We start from the raw sequence: 17349 nt of genomic DNA, 5'->3' as shown, positions 1-17349 counted from the left end.
GGATTTTCAGGTTTTTGCAATCTTTAGATAAGCTATCTAGCCGATCTCCAGCTAGCTGAAGTAGTCTCAGCCTGCTACTTCTCCGCCATCTTGACTCCTCCCTCTTATGACCACTTTTGCTACATCCCAAAGGTTTTGGACAATTGTGTTTTCATTTTAATTTGTTCTCATATATATTTTTAATTCATTTTGATTTCCAGGTTGACCAATTTGTCTTTAAGTAGCATGCTTTTTAACCTCCACGTATTTGTGGTCTTTCCGAATTTTTTTTTGGTTGATTTCATGTTTCATAACATTGTGGTCAGAAAATATGCATGGTGTGAAATCAGTCTTTTTGTACTTGTTGAGGCCTGATTTGTGACTAATATGTGATCTGTTCTGGAGAATATCCCATGTGCACTTGAATGTGTATTCTGCCACTTTAGGGTGAAATATTCTGAATATATGAGCTAAGTTCATCTGTTCCAAAGTGTTCTTCAAAGTCATTGTTTCCTTGTTGATTTTTTTCCTCAAATGATCTGTCCATTGATGTAATTGGGTTTTTAAAGTCCCCTACTATTATTGTATTATTATCAATGAGTTCCTTTATGTTAGTTACTAATTGTTCATAATATATGTGGGTGCTCAGATGTTGGAGCATAAATGTTTACAATTGTAAGATTATTGTTGGATAGACCCCTTTATTATGGTATAGTGCTCTTCTTCATCCTGCGTTATAGTCTTTGGTTTAAAATCTAGTTTGTCTGATAAAAAGTATTGTCCTCTGACTTTCTTTGAGATCCATTTGCATGGTAAATATTTTCTATCTTCTCACTTTCAATCTGTAGGTGTCTTAGGTCTAAAATGAGTCTCTACAATGAGGCAGCATATAGATGGGTCTTATTTTTTTAATCCATTATGACACCTTATTACATGCTTTGATTAGAGCATTTAGTCCATTTACTTTCAGAGTTATTATTAATAGATATAAATTTAGTGCTATTTTATTACTTGTTTGCCATCATTTCTGGAGATTTTCTCAGTTCCTTTCTAGTCTTTGTCACTTTTGTTGTTTCATTCCCAGTCAAAGTTCCCTGTAATATTTCTTGCAGGTCTGGTTTAGTGGTCATGAACCCCTTTAGGTTTTGTTTGTCTGGGAAACTCTTTACTCTCCTTCTATTCTGAATGACAGCCTTCCTGTATAGACTCTTCTTGCCTGCAATTTTTCCCATTCAGCATTGAAAATATATCATGCCACTTTCTTCTGGCTTCCCAAGTTTCTCTTGAGAGATCCACAGCTACCCTTATCCATGCTCCTTTGTAAGTTAGGGTCTTCTTTTGAGTTGCTGCTTTCAGAATTTCAATTTAGTAAACTAGAGCATGGATAAGCAGTTGACTCTTGCTCTCTGTATGTATGTATTCATTATCCAATTTTTATGGGTTTTATCTGTGTATAAATTGGCCACAGTATTGGGAAGTTGCCGTGATTTTGTAATTTTTCAGCCTTTTTTTCTTTGAATATGTTTTCTCGTTCTTCCTAAGTCTTTTCTACTACTGGAGTTGATGAAATGCATATATTGATCCACTTGGTAGCATCCAATAAGTCCCTCAGGCCTTCTTCAGTATTTTTTGTTCTTTTTCATTTTGCCCTTCTGACTGAATAATTTACAGTGATCTTTAATCAAATTCATGATCCTCTCTTTTGTTCTATCTCATTTGCTCTTGAAACCCTCTGCTGAATTTTTTAGTTCAGATATGTATTCTTTAGCTCCATGATTTCTATTTAATGGTTTTAAAAATTTTCTGTCTCTCTATGAAAATTTTCTCTTGGTTTGTGTATTGTTCTCTGACTCTAGTGAGCATTTTTTGACAGTTATTTTAATTCTCTTTCAGGTAAATCACATATTTTCATTTCATCAATATCAGTTTGGAATTTTCTTTTATTGTTTTTGGATGTATTTCAACTTGCATCCATTTTCATTGGCTCTCTGCTTTGGTGTCTGCACATTAGACAAAACACCCATCTGTTCTAACATTCATGGACTGGCCTGAGATTAGACAAGTTACCACCAACAAGCCTGGTCAGAGAATTTGGAAGCCTCTCAATTTGATGCCATCTAAACTAAACCTCTTTCTTTGTTCTTAGTTGCAGGACACCTCTTGCATCCATACTATGCTGTGTTGGGTCTGTGTTCTAAAACAAGAAACACTGAAGTCATTTCCTCAGGGAGCTCAGAGAGAAGTTGTGTTACTAGATACATAGTGCACATTTAATTCTCATGAGGGAGAAGCTGTAAGAAAGGGTTTTCACTTACTTGCTCTATACTGAAGCAGGGGAGGAGCTCTGGTGACTTCCAGCCCAAACCACCATCTTTTTTGTCTCTTTCCATGGGCAGCTAAAGTCTGCTGTGTCTTGTATCCTCTCTGCTTTCTGACACAAACTATCTACAATCCAGTCTTCTGGACACACCTAATAAGTGTTGGGGCATTGGACATATGATGCAATTCTTTCCCTCCCCAGAGCGAATGCAGAAACTGGGGAGTTTTGTCCCAATTTGAAGGTGATGTGCAAGGAAACGTGTTTCAACAACAGGATATCTAGAATTTTCCTGGAAGATCCAATATGACTAGATTCAAGCTTTAACTGGGAACAGGACTACCTGAACTACTTATATAGAGAATATGATGAAATGTTTCTGAATCAGTGTGTTCATGGAGGATTGGAGGGACTAGAACTATCTCTTCTGTCATTCTGCTGAACAAGAAATGGGAATTATTTTTGGCTCCTCTTGGGTGATGTCCAATCCCTACACTGGAGGGAAACCTTGAGTAAGGTTTTACCTTGAGTAAAATTTGAATCCCTAAAGAATTAGAGACACCTTGTAGTCCTTTGTGTAAATACATCCCCCTCAATACCCTATTATACCAGAAATCATTCCCTGTGGAAGAGACCCAGTAAGCTTCTCACCTGTTTATAATTAAATACATTATATCATTATACTCAACTGAAGTCTTCTGCCAAATGATAAATTAAAGTCTGTTTATTTTGGTCTGTTGCTTAAGAGGACTCATAATCAGAAATTATTATGTGTAGTTCAGAAGGATTACCAGGACATATCAGAAATTAAGTGTGGGCTGCTTGCTCATAGACTCAAAAGAAGCAAAATTTTGGAGACTAAATTGTCCTTTCAGGATCACAGGAGTAATACTAGCAGGAAAGACCAAGGTGTTCTTGCCTCCAGTGGGTAAGTTTCTGAATTCTATTTATACTCATGTCTTCCTTTTGTGATGGAAGTCCAGGGATTTAAGATATGCCAATTTCTTTCTAGTTTTTGCAGTCCTCAGACTCATGTGAAATTGATAGAAGGACCTGTTTAGGTAAGGGTGGTGACATTATTAGGAGACATTATTAGGTTTCAAGGGTGCAATTTATTTGTCAGTGCCATACACATAATTCTCACTCCTGTACATTTTTAGTTTTTACTCTGTGACATGGGGCAGGAACTTAAACTCTCCTAGACTCTGGTCCTTTATTTTTGGATAAGAAACAACATTCTTCATTCCCACGACACCACATCCAAACCCCATTAGAGGCCAGCACCAGATTGGTTGGGTTGTTGCCTCCATTTTACTGGTTAAGAGAGGGGTCACATGGTCAAAGAAATGAAATGAGAGAAGGTAATTCTCTCCTCGTCCAATCTTCTCCCTTAACCTTTGGTTTTCACAGCAGTCCTGTTGGCATATGGAAGCACTGGCCTTCATACTGTAGGCCAGGTTTTGAATGTCTTTGCTTAAGCAGCTTATAAAGACTCTAATGAAGAAATGTCCATGTCACTAGATTTATGATAATGGTAAAGCAGATTCTGTGGGTCCAGGCTGGGCTAGTCTCAGACATTCCTAGTACAAACCCAATTCCTGTGAGAGGAGATATGGTGGGAAATGTTGAACTGTTCTCTGTGTAACTTTTTCTCCTATGTTCACAGATCCCCTTAGAGGAAAATGCCTCCTGAAAATGCTTCCTTTGTGACTGAATTCATTCTGGTGGGGCTAACAGACTTGCCATATCTCCAGCTTCCCCTGTTCTGCCTGTTTCTAGTCACCTACATGGTCACTGTGTTGGGAAATTTGGGTTTGGTGACCCTAATCAAGCTGAATGCACACCTGCACACCCCCATGTACTTTTTCCTCTTCAATTTGTCCTTCATAGACCTCTGTTATTCTTCTGTGTTTACACCCAAAATGCTGATTAACTTCACATCAAAAAAGAATATTATCTCCTACAGGGGATGCATGACCCAGCTTTATTTTTTGTGTGGTTTTGGTATTTCTGAATGTTATGTGCTGACATCAATGGCCTATGATCGCTATGTGGCCATCTGTAACCCACTTTTATATAATGTTGCCATGTCCCCCAAAGTGTGTTTCATCCTTATGCTTGGTTCATACTTGGTGTCATTTTTGGATGCCATGGCTCACACTGGATGCATGCTGAGACTGACCTTCTGTGATGCAAACACCATCAACCATTATTTGTGTGACATCCTCCCTCTGCTCCAGCTCTCTTGCACGAGTACCTATATCAATGAGCTGGTGGTTTTCACTGTGGCAGGCATCAATGTGATTGTGCCCAGTGTCACCATCTTTGTGTCTTATGGTTTCATCCTGTCCAGCATTCTGCACATCAGCTCCACTGAGGGCAGGTCCAAAGCCTTCAGCACGTGCGGTTCCCACATAATTGCTGTTTCTCTGTTCTTTGGATCAGGTGCATTTATGTATCTTAAACCATCTTCTGCCAGGTCTATGGATGAGGGGAAAATCTCCTCTCTCTTTTATACCATTGCAGTTCCAATGATGAACCCCTTCATTTACAGCTTGAGAAACAAAGACATTAAACGTGCTGTGAAGAAAACTCTGAATCAGATACAGTTTTGACCAGAAACAGTGTCATTCTGTTTAGTTAATTATACACAGGGGGATTCTGTGTGTTTAAATAAAATAATTTCAGTGGCATTCTTCCTGGCCTTTTTTCCCAATATCGTAAAAGAAGTTTGTGTCTCACAATGTATTTTTAGCCTTTATGAAGTAGGTCTTCTTTACCTCACCAATACCACAATATCTTCTCCATGTTTTTGTTCTATTTACTAATAGCATTAGGTAAGTAAAATGTTGTCTCTTTTTCCTATTTTCATTTTGAACTTGTTTTTTCCTCTGGAACATGATGAATTGTTTTTAAAGCATCGAAATAGGTAACACTACTACGTGAAATTGTATCCCTGGGTGTGTTCTTATCTGCCACTTGGTATTAGAATATGTGTTAGATACTCTGTACTCCCATTTTCCATCCTCCAATTGGGAAGAATATGTCCACTTTAAATGCTAGATGTTGAAGATTCCATAAGGACAATAAAATTTAATGCATATGCACGTGTCAGATAACAAGAATTTTTTTGGTAGACTTTTCTTTTTACCTTTGTACAGTCTGATCAGAAAAAATATTTTCTGATAGCTGATCAGAAAAAATATTTTCATTGTTTGGCTGGGTAAGTGAAGCTCAGAGGAGTTAGATTTACCTAAAGTCGCACAGCTTTAAAAAGTAAGAATTTAGACTAAATGATTAGCCTCTAACTTCATGTCTTCTACTGTTTGTAGTCTATTTTGCTTTACTTTATTATTATTATTTTAGTTTCAAGTTTTTATTTAAATTCGTTAGTTAGCATACAGTGTCATGTTAGTTTCAGGTGTAGAATTTCATGATTTAGCACACACATCCAACACCCAGTACTCATCACAGGTAGTTCCCTCCTTAATCAACATCTCCCATTTAACCTATTTCCCTGCCTACTTGTCCTCTAACAACCTGTTTGTTGTAGTTAGTCAAAAATCTGTTTTATGGTTTGCCTCTCTTCCCTCCCACATTCATTTGTTTTGTTTTTCAAATTTCACGTATGAGTGAAATCATCTGGTATTTGTCTCCCTCTCATTGACTTATGTCACTTAACATAATATCTCTAGTTCCATGCATGTCTTGGCAAAGGTCAAGATTTCATTCTTTTTTTTTTTTTTTAGGATACCTTTTTTTTTAATTTATTTTTTATTTTCAGCATAACAGTATTCATTATTTTTACACCACACCCAGTGCTCCATGCAATCTGTGCCCTCTATAATACCCACCACCTGGTACCCCGACCTCCCACCCCCTGCACCTTCAAACCCCTCAGATTGTTTTTCAGAGTCCATAGTCTCTCATGGTTCACCTCCCCTTCCAATTTCCCCCAACTCCCTTCTCCTCTCTATCTCCCCATGTCCTCCATGCTATTTGTTATGCTCCACAAATAAGTGAAACCATATGATAATTGACTCTCTCTGCTTGACTTATTTCACTCAGCATAATCTCTTCCAGTTCCATCCATATTACTACAAAAGTTGGGTATTCGTCCTTTCTGATGGAGGCATCAGAAAGATTTCATTCTTTTTATGGCTAATATTTGTGTGTGTGTGTGTGTGTGTGTGTGTGTGTGTGTGTGTGTGTTCCTCTCTATCGTCATCCTCACCAACATCTGTTGTTTCCTCTGTTGATTTTATCCATTCTGACAGGTGTGAGGTGATAGTTCATTATAGTTTTGATTTGTATTTCCCTGATGATAAGTGATGTTGAACTTTTCCTGTGTCTGCTAGTCATCTGTATGTCTTCTTTGGAAAAATGGATACTGTTTAACTGAGCTTTATAGAACACCTGTCAAGGAATTTAATTGGCTAAAGAAACCCAATTTTGACAATTTATTTTCTGGTATAAGGTACTGGATTATTTTTATTTTGAGAAAACACAGAAAGATGGCTACTTCAAAAATCCTTTGTCCTTAATCAGGTGACAATTTAAATATTTCTAACTTTAATAATATTTACTACTTTATTTTTTTTTCTAATTACCACTCAAGATTTAGGTATTGTTAAATTTAGCGTAACTGGTGTGTTGGCTTGTTTTTGTTTTAGATGCTTGATATCACTAAAACCTTGACTATGATTTAATATTTATGTTTAAAAACAATTTATTTTTAATTGAAGTATAATTGATATATAATATTCTATTAGTTTCATGCATAGAACATAGTGATCTGACATTTATATGCACTATCAAATGCTTTTCATGATAAATTTAGTTGCCATCTGTTACCATGAGTCGCTGACTTATAGTTTTAAGTGACCTCTCACAGCACATCCCCTGGCCTCCATATCAACATGCTTGATTTTCCTTTAACAAATTCCATTTATATAAAATAGTTGATTTGGGTTGTAGTTTTTGTTTGCTTATTTTACTTGCTGTCTGTTTTTTTTTTATTACATTATGTTAGTCACCATACAGTACATCATTAATTTTTGATGTAGTGTTCCAATATTCATTGTTTGCATATAATGCCCAGTGCTCCATGCAATATGTGCCCTCCTTAACACCCATTACCGGGCTCACCCATCCCCACCAAAACCCTCAGTTTTGACAGACCCATAGTCTGTCATGGTTTGTCTCCCTTTCCAATTCCCCCCCTTCATTTTTCCCCTCCTTCTCCTAATGTCCTCCATGCTATTTCTTATGTTCCACAAGTAAGTGAAACCATGATAATTATCTTTCTCTGTTTGGCTTATGTTACTTAGCATAATCTCCTCCAGTCCCATCCACGTTGATGCAGATGGTGAAATTCATCCTTTCTGATGGCTGAGTAATATTCCACCATATATGTGGACCGCAACTTCTTTATCCATTCATCTGTTGAAGAGCATCTTGGCTCTTTCCACAGTTTGGGTATTGTGGAGATTGCTGCATTGAACATTGGGGTTGCTGTCTGTTTTGATGAAATTGTTTTGCTTATTGAAAAAAGTGTGTCAATAAGTAAATGATATATGCTGATATTTAGGAACTGCTATAGACATTGCAAAGATGCATCCATTTTGTTATATATTTTATCACTATTTGCGCTACCTAATAATATATGTTAACCCTGGTCACTCAAGTACCTTTCATTTGAGAAGCCTCAAAATATGGAGTCAATCTTCTTAATTTTCATAAAAAGACTTTTAGAAATGATTATTTTTTATTGAAGAAAGGATAATCTACCTTTTGCACTAAATTCCATTTTTCAGATTATTTAGAGGAAAAGTTCATTAAGATTGTTATAAAAGTTATAAAGATAGTTTATTAAAGTTAATATTTGAGAAGTTTTTGTAAAAGCAACTTAGCTGGGGCGCCTGGTTGGTTTTGTGGGTTAAGCCTCTGCCTTCAGCTCAGGTTATGATCCCGGGCTCCTGGGATCGAGCCCCACATCAGACTCTGCTCAGCAAGGAGACTGTTTTTCTTTCTCCCTGCCACTTCCCTCGTTTGTGCTCTCTGTGTTCCTCTGCCAAATAAATAAAAAATCTTTAAAAAATAGGCAACTTAGCTGATAGCTTTCTGATGAGTAGTTTAAGCACTGTGCATGTATTGCGACTTCTTTTAAAAAAGGAGAACCAAGTCAGGTGGTTTACAAACACAGCATAGTTATCCCTTATGGTTTTTGCTTTTTTTGTGCTATGTGAATAGCCAAAAAAGAAGTTTTGAGAAGTATCAGTCTATTGAAATTGTCACAGCTAGGTGTCAAGCAGGGAAGTCATGTGATTTGTCTGTACATACGTCCTAGGACAGAGTTGTCTGAATCAGTATGAAAGCTTGGACTTTCTGGGAAATAACAGAAAATGATTCTCCTAATTCAGGACCAGAATCAAAGTTGAATTACATTCTGAATTTGTTTTGTGTACACTTTGTGTAAGTGAGCTAATAGTGTTCAGACCAGATTTGGAATGCGCATGATCAGGGTTCACTGAGGTTCAGGAGTCATGAAAAACAGAAGTACAACGGGTTCTGAGTTCCATGTCCTTTTAATTGCTGAACCCCTAAATTTTTGAACCTCATTCTCCACTTCTTCTGACACTGCCTCCTTAAACTCACACACACAGATATACACACACCCCTACACACAGTTTACAAGTTATATTGTATGAGATATTTTATGAGATCACTGCCTAACATTGATTGGACGATATGCAACCCACTTTCAGGTAGATGGTTCCAGCTCCAGAGGAAGGATCGAGCAGGAAGTACTTGCTGAATCTAGGAAAAGGAAATAGTTATTGCTTTAATCAGTTGTTTGTTTGTGAAAACACACATGCATATGCACACACATACATACTAACACACACATGTGCATTCACTTTCAAGCACACACAGCATTTTGTACCTCTGAGTACCTAGCAATGTGTGGCACTGGAGTATATGTCACAAATATAAATAAGGCAGAGGAAGGGAAAGATATAGAAGTAGATTTTCTTAATGCAACAGAGTATATAGATTCTAAGATAAACCTTATGTAGTTAAAATTTCTTCTTAAAATTGATTTTGTTGAATTGTCAATGCTGGGGGAGAGATGTGGTGTTTTTCCCTGAGTCTGGCATACTTGGCTTTTGTCTCATGCACTGGGACATTCCACTGTCTTATCAGCTGACCAGCAGGTGAAGTAGCTGGTTTATCTGCAGGGCTTAGTTGTATAAAAGATATAGATTTAAACATGAAAATCATACTCAGTGTGAAGTTTTACTTTCTGAGAGAGAGACTCTCATCTTCCTCCCTGAGGAAGCAATCCACCAGGATTGCTGGTGGCACCACGAGAAGGGGCTGTTGAAAGTCTCTCTCTGCCAGGAAGTTAAAATAACCCATTAAATATTAATATCGAGATGTGCAGGGTGTCACAGTTGCTTTTAATGTGCTTTAGTTTTTCTGCTCAGTCACATCTGTCAATTTATGTATTTCAAGGGGAAATGGTGTGAGATAAAGAGGAGAGAAAAGCTTAGTTTTCTTCTCATAGATGATGAAACTGATGCTCAGATGTGTTCATGGTTTGTCTCAAATTACAAACTGTGAGTGGTAGAGCTGAGACTAGGACTAGGGTTTGATTCTAGATATATCAGCATATTATTGTTATTAATGTTCTCTACTGTTAAAGTATCTGTGAATCATGAAAATGCTTTCAGGGAATAAAAAATCTGAGAATGTAAATAAAAGGAACATGCTAAACTAAGCAAAATGTGAGGAAAATATCATTCCCACTTTATATCTGGAAGCTCTATTGCCTAATTTAGAATGTGTGAATATATTCTTATTTTATACTGGCCTTCACGATATATGGAAACACATAAGGGTAGACTATAATAATCATTTCCACATTCTCTTCATCCTTCTTCTGGCTGGATAGGGAACACCATGAGGGCCCACTTAAGTGATGAAGGTGTGAGCAAAAGCTGGAGAATGATTGTGTCAGTATCGTGGTGGAGAATGGGAGGACTAGGGGCAACCAGAGGGCTCTGGGACCTGGAATACTCTGTTCTTAGTTCTGCATGGTCATTGTAAGCTGTTCAGTTATAATAATGGTTGAAGTGTATTTTGTAGGCTTTGATATATGTATGTATGCTAACTTTCACAATAAATTATGGTTGAAAACCTTGGATTCTACCTGGATTTAAGTTAAATATTAATGTAATAAAAAAGCCAAGACTGAGAATAAAGGCTCAGGGAAGGGAACAACCTTCCAACTACAGAATGGCTCTCACAGAAGAAACCAGGGGAAGTAATGTATTGAGTAACGTGAAATAGTCTTAGGAATTTCTACCAGGTTCTATGGAAGGAGCAACGTCCATAGCAAAACCCATTGTATAGCAGGTTGTCAGTCAGTATGCTTAAGTTAATGTAAAGAGGAGATAGTTCTCATAACATATATAATTTCATTTTCTTAACCCTTCTATATTCTTGATAGTCTTCTTTTCCTCTCCACATTTCGCTGTAAATTACTCTTTTTTTCAAATTTATTTTTTAGTTTCAGCATAACAGTATTCATTACTTTTGCACCACACCCAGTGCTCCATGCAATGTGTGCCCTCTATAATACCCACCACCTGGTACCCTGACCTCCCACCCCCCCGCCCCTTCAAAACCCTCAGATTGTTTTTCAGAGTCCATAGTCTCTCCCCTTCCAATTTCCCCCAACTCCCTTCTCCTCTCTAACTCCCCATGTCCTCCATGCTATTTGTTATGCTCCACAAATAAGTGAAACCATATGATAATTGACTCTCTCTGCTTGACTTATTTCACTCAGCATAATCTCTTCCAGTCCCGTCCATGTTGCTACAAAAGTTGGGTATTTGTCCTTTCTGATGGAGTCATAATACTCCATAGTGTATATGCACCACATCTTCCTTATCCATTCGTCCGTTGAAGGGCATCTTGGTTCTTTCCACAGTTTGGCAACCGTGGCCATTGCTGCTATAAACATACAAATGGCTATCAGACACATGAAAAAATGTTCATCATCACTAGCCATCAGGGAGATTCAAATTAAAACTACATTGAGATATCACCTTACCCCAGTTAGAATGGCCAAAATTAGCAAGACAGGAAACAACATGTGTTGGAGAGGATGTGGAGAAAGGGGAACCCTCTTACACTGTTGGTGGGAATGCAAGTTGGTGCAGCCTCTTTGGAGAACAGTGTGGAGAGTCCTAAAGAAATTAAAAATAGAACTTCCCTATGACCCTGCCATTGCACTCCTGGGTATTTACCCCAAAGATACAGATGTAAATTACTCTTAGTTAAAATACAGTGTAAAATTAGTTTTAGGTGTAAAATTTAATGATTTATCCCTTACATACAATACCCTGTGCTCATCACAGTAAGTGCCCTCCTTAATCCCTATCACCTACTTAATCCATCCCACTCCCACACCACTTACCTTCCTTCTGGTCACCATCAGTTTGTCCTCTGTAGTTAGAATCTGTCTCTTGGTTTGCCTCTCTCCCTCTCTCTTTCTCTCTCTCTCTCTCTTTTTCCCCCCTTTTGTTCATTTATTTCAATTCTTAAATTCTACATGTGAGTGAAATCATCTGACATTTGTTTTTTACTTATTTCACTTAGCATAATAGTCTGTATCTCCATCCATGTCATTGCAAATGGCAAGATTTCATTCTTTTTGATGACTAATATCCTATTGTATATCTATAGCACACTTCTTTTTTATTTCATCATTCAATGGATATTTGGGCTCTTTCCATAATTTCTCTATTGTTGATAATGCTGCTATAAACATTGGGGTGTATGCATCTCTTTGATTCAGTATTTTTGTATCCTTTGAGTAAATACCTAGTAGTGCAATTGCTGAATTGTAGGGTTGTTCTATTTTATCTTCCTGAAGTACTTCCATACTGTTTTCAAGAGTGGCTGTACCAGTTTACATGCCCACCAACAGTGTAAGAGGCTTCCCCTCTATCCTCATCCTTGCCAATATCTGTTGGTTCCTTTGTTGTTAATTTTAGCAGTTGCGATCTGTGTGAGGTGATATCTCATAATTTATATTTGTATTACCCTGATGATGAGTGATGTTGTTTTTGTGTGTGTTGTTCATTGTGCATTGTTTTTGAGAAATGTCTGTTCATGTCTTCTGCTGATTTTTTAATTGCATTATTTGGTTTTTGGCTGTGGAGTTTAAAAGTTATTTATATATTCTGGATACTAACCTTCTATCAAATATGTAATTTACAGATACCTTCTTTTTTATAAAGAAATTATGTTAGTCACCATACAGTACATAATTAGTTTTTGATGTAGTACTCCATGATTCACTGTTTGCATATAACACTCAGTGCTCCAGGCAGTACATGCCCTCCTTAATACCCATCACTGAGCTAAGCCATCCCCCTACCCCCATCCCCTCTAAAACCCTCAGATTATTTCTCAGAGTCCACAGTCTTTCATGGTTGTCTCCCCCTCTCATCCCCCAACCTTCATGTATCCCTTCCTTCTCCTCATGTCTTCTCTCATTCTGAAGATTGCCTTTTAGTTTTGTTGATTGTTTCCTTTGCTCTGCAGAAGTATTTTATTTTGATGAAGTCAGCACTAGTTTATTTTTGCTTTTGATTCTTTTGCCTCAGGACACATATCTAGTAAGATTTTGCTACAGCCAATGTCAAGGATATTACTGCCCCGTTCTCCTGTAGGATTTTGTAGGTTTCCTGTACATCACTGTCCTGTTTTCCCAAACCATTTTTTGAAGAGACTATCTTTTTCCAGTGGATATTCTACTTGCTTTGTCAAAGATGAGTTGACTGTATAATTTGGATCTATTTCTGGGTTTTCTATTCTGTTCCATTGGTCTATGTGTCTGTTTTTTTTTTTTTTCAAGGTCATATATTGAGTAAGTGATCTTGAGTTTATTTTCTTTTTTAAATCTAAATTAGCCAACATATAGTACATCATTACTTTCAGATGTAGTGTTCAGTGATTCATCAGTTGTATATAACACCCCGTGCTCATCACCTCATGTGTCCTTCTTAATGCCATCACCCAGTTACCCCAATCCCCCAAACACTGTCCTTTTCATAACCCTGTTTGTATCTCAGAGTCAAGAGTCTGTCATGGTTTGTCTCTCCCTCTGATTTCATCTCATTCAGTTTTCCCCCTTTCCCCTGTGGTCCTCCACACTATTTCTTATGCCCCACTTATGAGTGGAACCATATGATAATAATCTTCCTCTGCTTGATTTATCTAACTTAGCATAATCTCCTCCAGTTCCATCCATGTCGTTGCAAATGGTGGGTTTTTGTCCTTTCTGATGGCTGAGTAATAGTCACTGTATATATGGGCCACATCTTCTTTATCCATTCTTCTGCTGAAGGGCATCTCAACTCCTTCCACAGCTTGGCTATTGTGGAAATTGCTTCTATGAACATTGGGGTGCATGTACCCCTTCTGTTCACTACATCTATATCTTTGGGGTAAATACCTATTAGTGCAATTGCTGGGTCATAGGATAGCTCTATTTTTGAAGTCTTGAGGAATCTTGATACTGTTTTCCAGAGTGGCTTTACCAGCTTGCATTCTTACCAACATTGTAAGAGGGTTCCTCTTTCACCACATCCTTGCCAACTCTTGTTGTTTCTTGTCTTGTTAATTTTGGCCTTTCTAAGTGGTGTGAGGTGGTATCTCATTTGTGGTTTTGATATGTATTTCCCTGATGCCAAGTGATGTGGAGCATTTTTTCAGGGGTTGGTTGGCCATTTGTTTGTCTTCTTTGGAGAAGTGTCTGTTCATGTCTCCTGTCCATTTTTTGACTTGATTATTTATTTTGTGTGTGTTGAGTTTGGGAAGTTATTTACAGATCTTAGATACAAGCCCTTTATCAATAATTCATTTGCAAATATCTTCTCCCATTCCATGGGTTTAGTCTTAGTTTTGTTGACTGTTCCCTTTGCTGTGCAGAAGCTTTTATCTTGATGGGATCACAAAGTTCATTTTTGCTTTTGTTTCCCTTGCCTTTGGAGTCATGTCTTGAAAGAAGTTGCTGTGGCCGATGTCAAAGAGGTTACTGCCTGTGTTCTCTTCTAGAGTTTTGATGGATTCCTGTCTTACATGAAGTCTTTCATCCATTTTGAGTTTATCTTTGTTTACAGTGTAAGACCCTGAATCATGAGGGGAATGTTGAAAAAGAAAGCCAAATTGGGGGCATACGATGCCTGACTTCAAGCTATATTACAAAGCTGTGATCATCCATACAGCATGGTACTGCACAAAAACAGACACATAGATCAATGGAACAGAATAGAGAGCCCAGAAATGGATCCTCAATTCTATGGACAACTAATCTTGGACAAATCAGGAAAAAATATCCAATGGAAAGAAGTCTCTTCAATAAATGGTGCTGGGAAAATTGGACAGCTATATAAAGAATGAAACTCAACCGTTTTCTCACACCATACACAAAGATGAACTCTAAATGGATGAAAGACCTCAGTGTGAGACAGGGATCCATCAAAATCCTGGAGGAGAACATAGGCAGTAACCTCTTCGACATCAGCCACAGCAACTTCTTTCAAAACATGACTCCAAAGGCAAGGGAAACAAAAGCAAAAATGAACTTTTGGGACCTCATCAAGATAAAAAGCTTCTGCACAGCAAAGGGAACAGTCAACAAAACTAAGACACAACCCATGGAATGGGAGAAGATATTTGCAAATGAATTATTGACAAAGGGCTTGTATCCAAGATCTGTAAATAACTTCCCAAACTCAACACACACAAAATAAATAATCAAGTCAAAAAATGGGCAGAAAACACGAACAGACACTTCTCCAAAGAAGACAGACAAATGGCTAACAGACACGTAAAAAAATGTTCAACATCATTAGTAAGTTTTATCTTTCTATAAATAGGTCACATTATTGGGAAGTTGCCATGATTTGGGAATTTTTCTGTCTTCATTTTCTTTGAATATGTTTTCTAGTTCTTTCTTACTCTCCTGTGGGGGTTTCTGAAATGCATACATTGATTCACTTGGTAACACCAATAAGTCCCTCAGGCTTTCTTCACTATTTTTTGTTTGTTTTTCATTTTGTCCTTCCAAATGAATAATTTACATTGACCTCTAATCAAATTCAGCGATCCTTTCTTTTGTTTGATTTCATTTGCTTTTATTTCCATGGTGAATTTTTCAGTTAAGATATTGTATTCTTCAGTTCCATTATTTATGTTTAATGCTTTGTAAAAAAGAATTTATTTATTTATTTATTTGAGAGAGAGAGAACAAGAGATAGGACACAAATGGTGGGGAGGGATAGAGGGAGAGTCATATTCCCTGCTTAGCAGGGAGCCTGACAGGGGATTGGATTCCAGGACCCTGAGATCAGGACCTGAGCTGAAGGCAGATTCATAACCCACTGAACCACCCATGTACCCTGTTTAATACTTTTAAGTTTTCTGTCTCTGTGTTGAAATTTTCTTTGGTTTGTGTATTGTTTTCTGACTCTAGTGAGCATCTTAGGACAGTTGTTTTAATTCCCTGTCAGGAAAATCACATATTTTCATTTCATTAGTGTCAGTTTAGAGATTTCTCTTACTGCCTTTTGAATGTATTTCAATCTGTCCTCATTTTCATTGACTCTATACATTGATGTCTGCACATTAGACGTAACACCCATCTGTCCTAACATTCATGTACTGACCTTAGACTGGAGAAGGTACTAACAATGTCTTTCTTTGTTCTTAGTTGCAGAATGCCCTGCATTCCTATGCCTCTTGAATCCATACTATGCTGTGTTGGGTCTGTGTTCTAAAACAAGCAAGACTGAAGTCATTTCAGGGACTCAGAGAGAAGTTGTGTTACTAGACACATAGTGCACATTTTTAAAAAAATTATTTATTTGTCAGAGAGAGAGGGAGAGCACAAGTAGGCAGAGCAGCAGGCAGAGGCAGAGGCAGAGAGAGAATCAGGCTTCCCTGCTGAGTAAGGATCCTGATGTGGGACTCGATCCCAGGAACCAGGGATCATGACCTGAGCCAAAGGCAGCAGCTTAACTGACTGAGCCACTCATGTGTCCCCATAGCACATATTTTATTCTCACCAGGGAGAAGCTGTAAGAAAGGGTTTTCATTTGCTTGTTCTATACTGAGGTTGGGGAAGGAATCCTGGTGACTTCCAGCCCAAACCACCATCTTTTTTGTCTCTTTCCATGGGAAGCTGAAGTCTGCTGTGTCTTGTATCCCCTCTGCTTTCTGACACAGACTATCTAGAATTCAGTCTTCTGGACACACCTAATAAACACTGGTGCATTGGATACAAGATGTACTTCTTTTCCTCGGCAGGAGATGCCAGAAACTGAAGGGTGTTGTCTTAATCTGAAGGTACTGTGCAGGGAAAAGTGTTACAACAACAGTATATCTAGAATTTTCCTTGCAGATCCAATATTACTAGATTCATGCTTTAACTGGGAACAGAACTACCCTAACTGGTATCCAGATTTCTTGCAAAGGGAATCTCTACAGGAAGTATTTCTGAATCACTGTGTTCATGGAGGGTCACAGGGTCTAGAGCATCCTCTTCTGCCATATTACTGAATGGGAAATGAGAATTTATTTTTGGCTCCTCTTTGAGAGATGTCTAATCCTTACAGTGGAGGGAAAACTTGAGTAAAATTTTGAGTCCATAAGGAATTAGAAACCCATTGTGGTTCTTTGTGAAAATCCAATTCCCTCAAGACCCTTTTGCCCTGGAAACCATTCCCTGCGGAAGAGACTGAGCAAGCTTCTGCCATGTTTATAACTGAGGACATTATATCATTGCTCTCACCTTAAGTCTTCTGTGATATACCAAGGGCCAAAATGATAATAATAAAGGCTGTTTATTTTTGTCTGCTGCTTAAAAGGACTCATAATCAGAAATTATTATCTTCGATTCAGGAGGATTTCCAGGGCTCATTAAAAATTAAGTGTGCATTGTATCCTCATAGAATCAAAGGGAAAAAAGTCAC

The 17349-nt window shown here is 37.8% G+C and overlaps 1 protein-coding gene across 1 annotated transcript; it reads left to right on the top strand.

The window, feature by feature from the left end:
- The first annotated feature begins 3978 nt into the window (after positions 1 to 3978).
- LOC116599296 (olfactory receptor 145-like) lies at positions 3979 to 4911 on the top strand. The gene has a single exon (XM_032359092.1). It carries the CDS (start codon positions 3979 to 3981, stop codon positions 4909 to 4911), a length of 933 nt encoding a protein of 310 aa, XP_032214983.1.
- Positions 4912 to 17349: the final 12438 nt, after the last annotated feature.

Source organism: Mustela erminea, chromosome 9 (genome assembly GCF_009829155.1).
Source record: "Mustela erminea isolate mMusErm1 chromosome 9, mMusErm1.Pri, whole genome shotgun sequence".
Lineage (NCBI taxonomy): Eukaryota > Metazoa > Chordata > Mammalia > Carnivora > Mustelidae > Mustela > Mustela erminea.
Note: the sequence above shows the minus strand (reverse complement) of the source record. Positions and strands in the feature narration are given on the sequence as shown.

Excerpts from the sequence above, each read along its gene's own strand:
- LOC116599296 (XM_032359092.1), top strand. The coding sequence starts at position 3,979 with ATGCCTCCTGAAAATGCTTCCTTTGTGACTGAATTCATTCTGGTGGGG.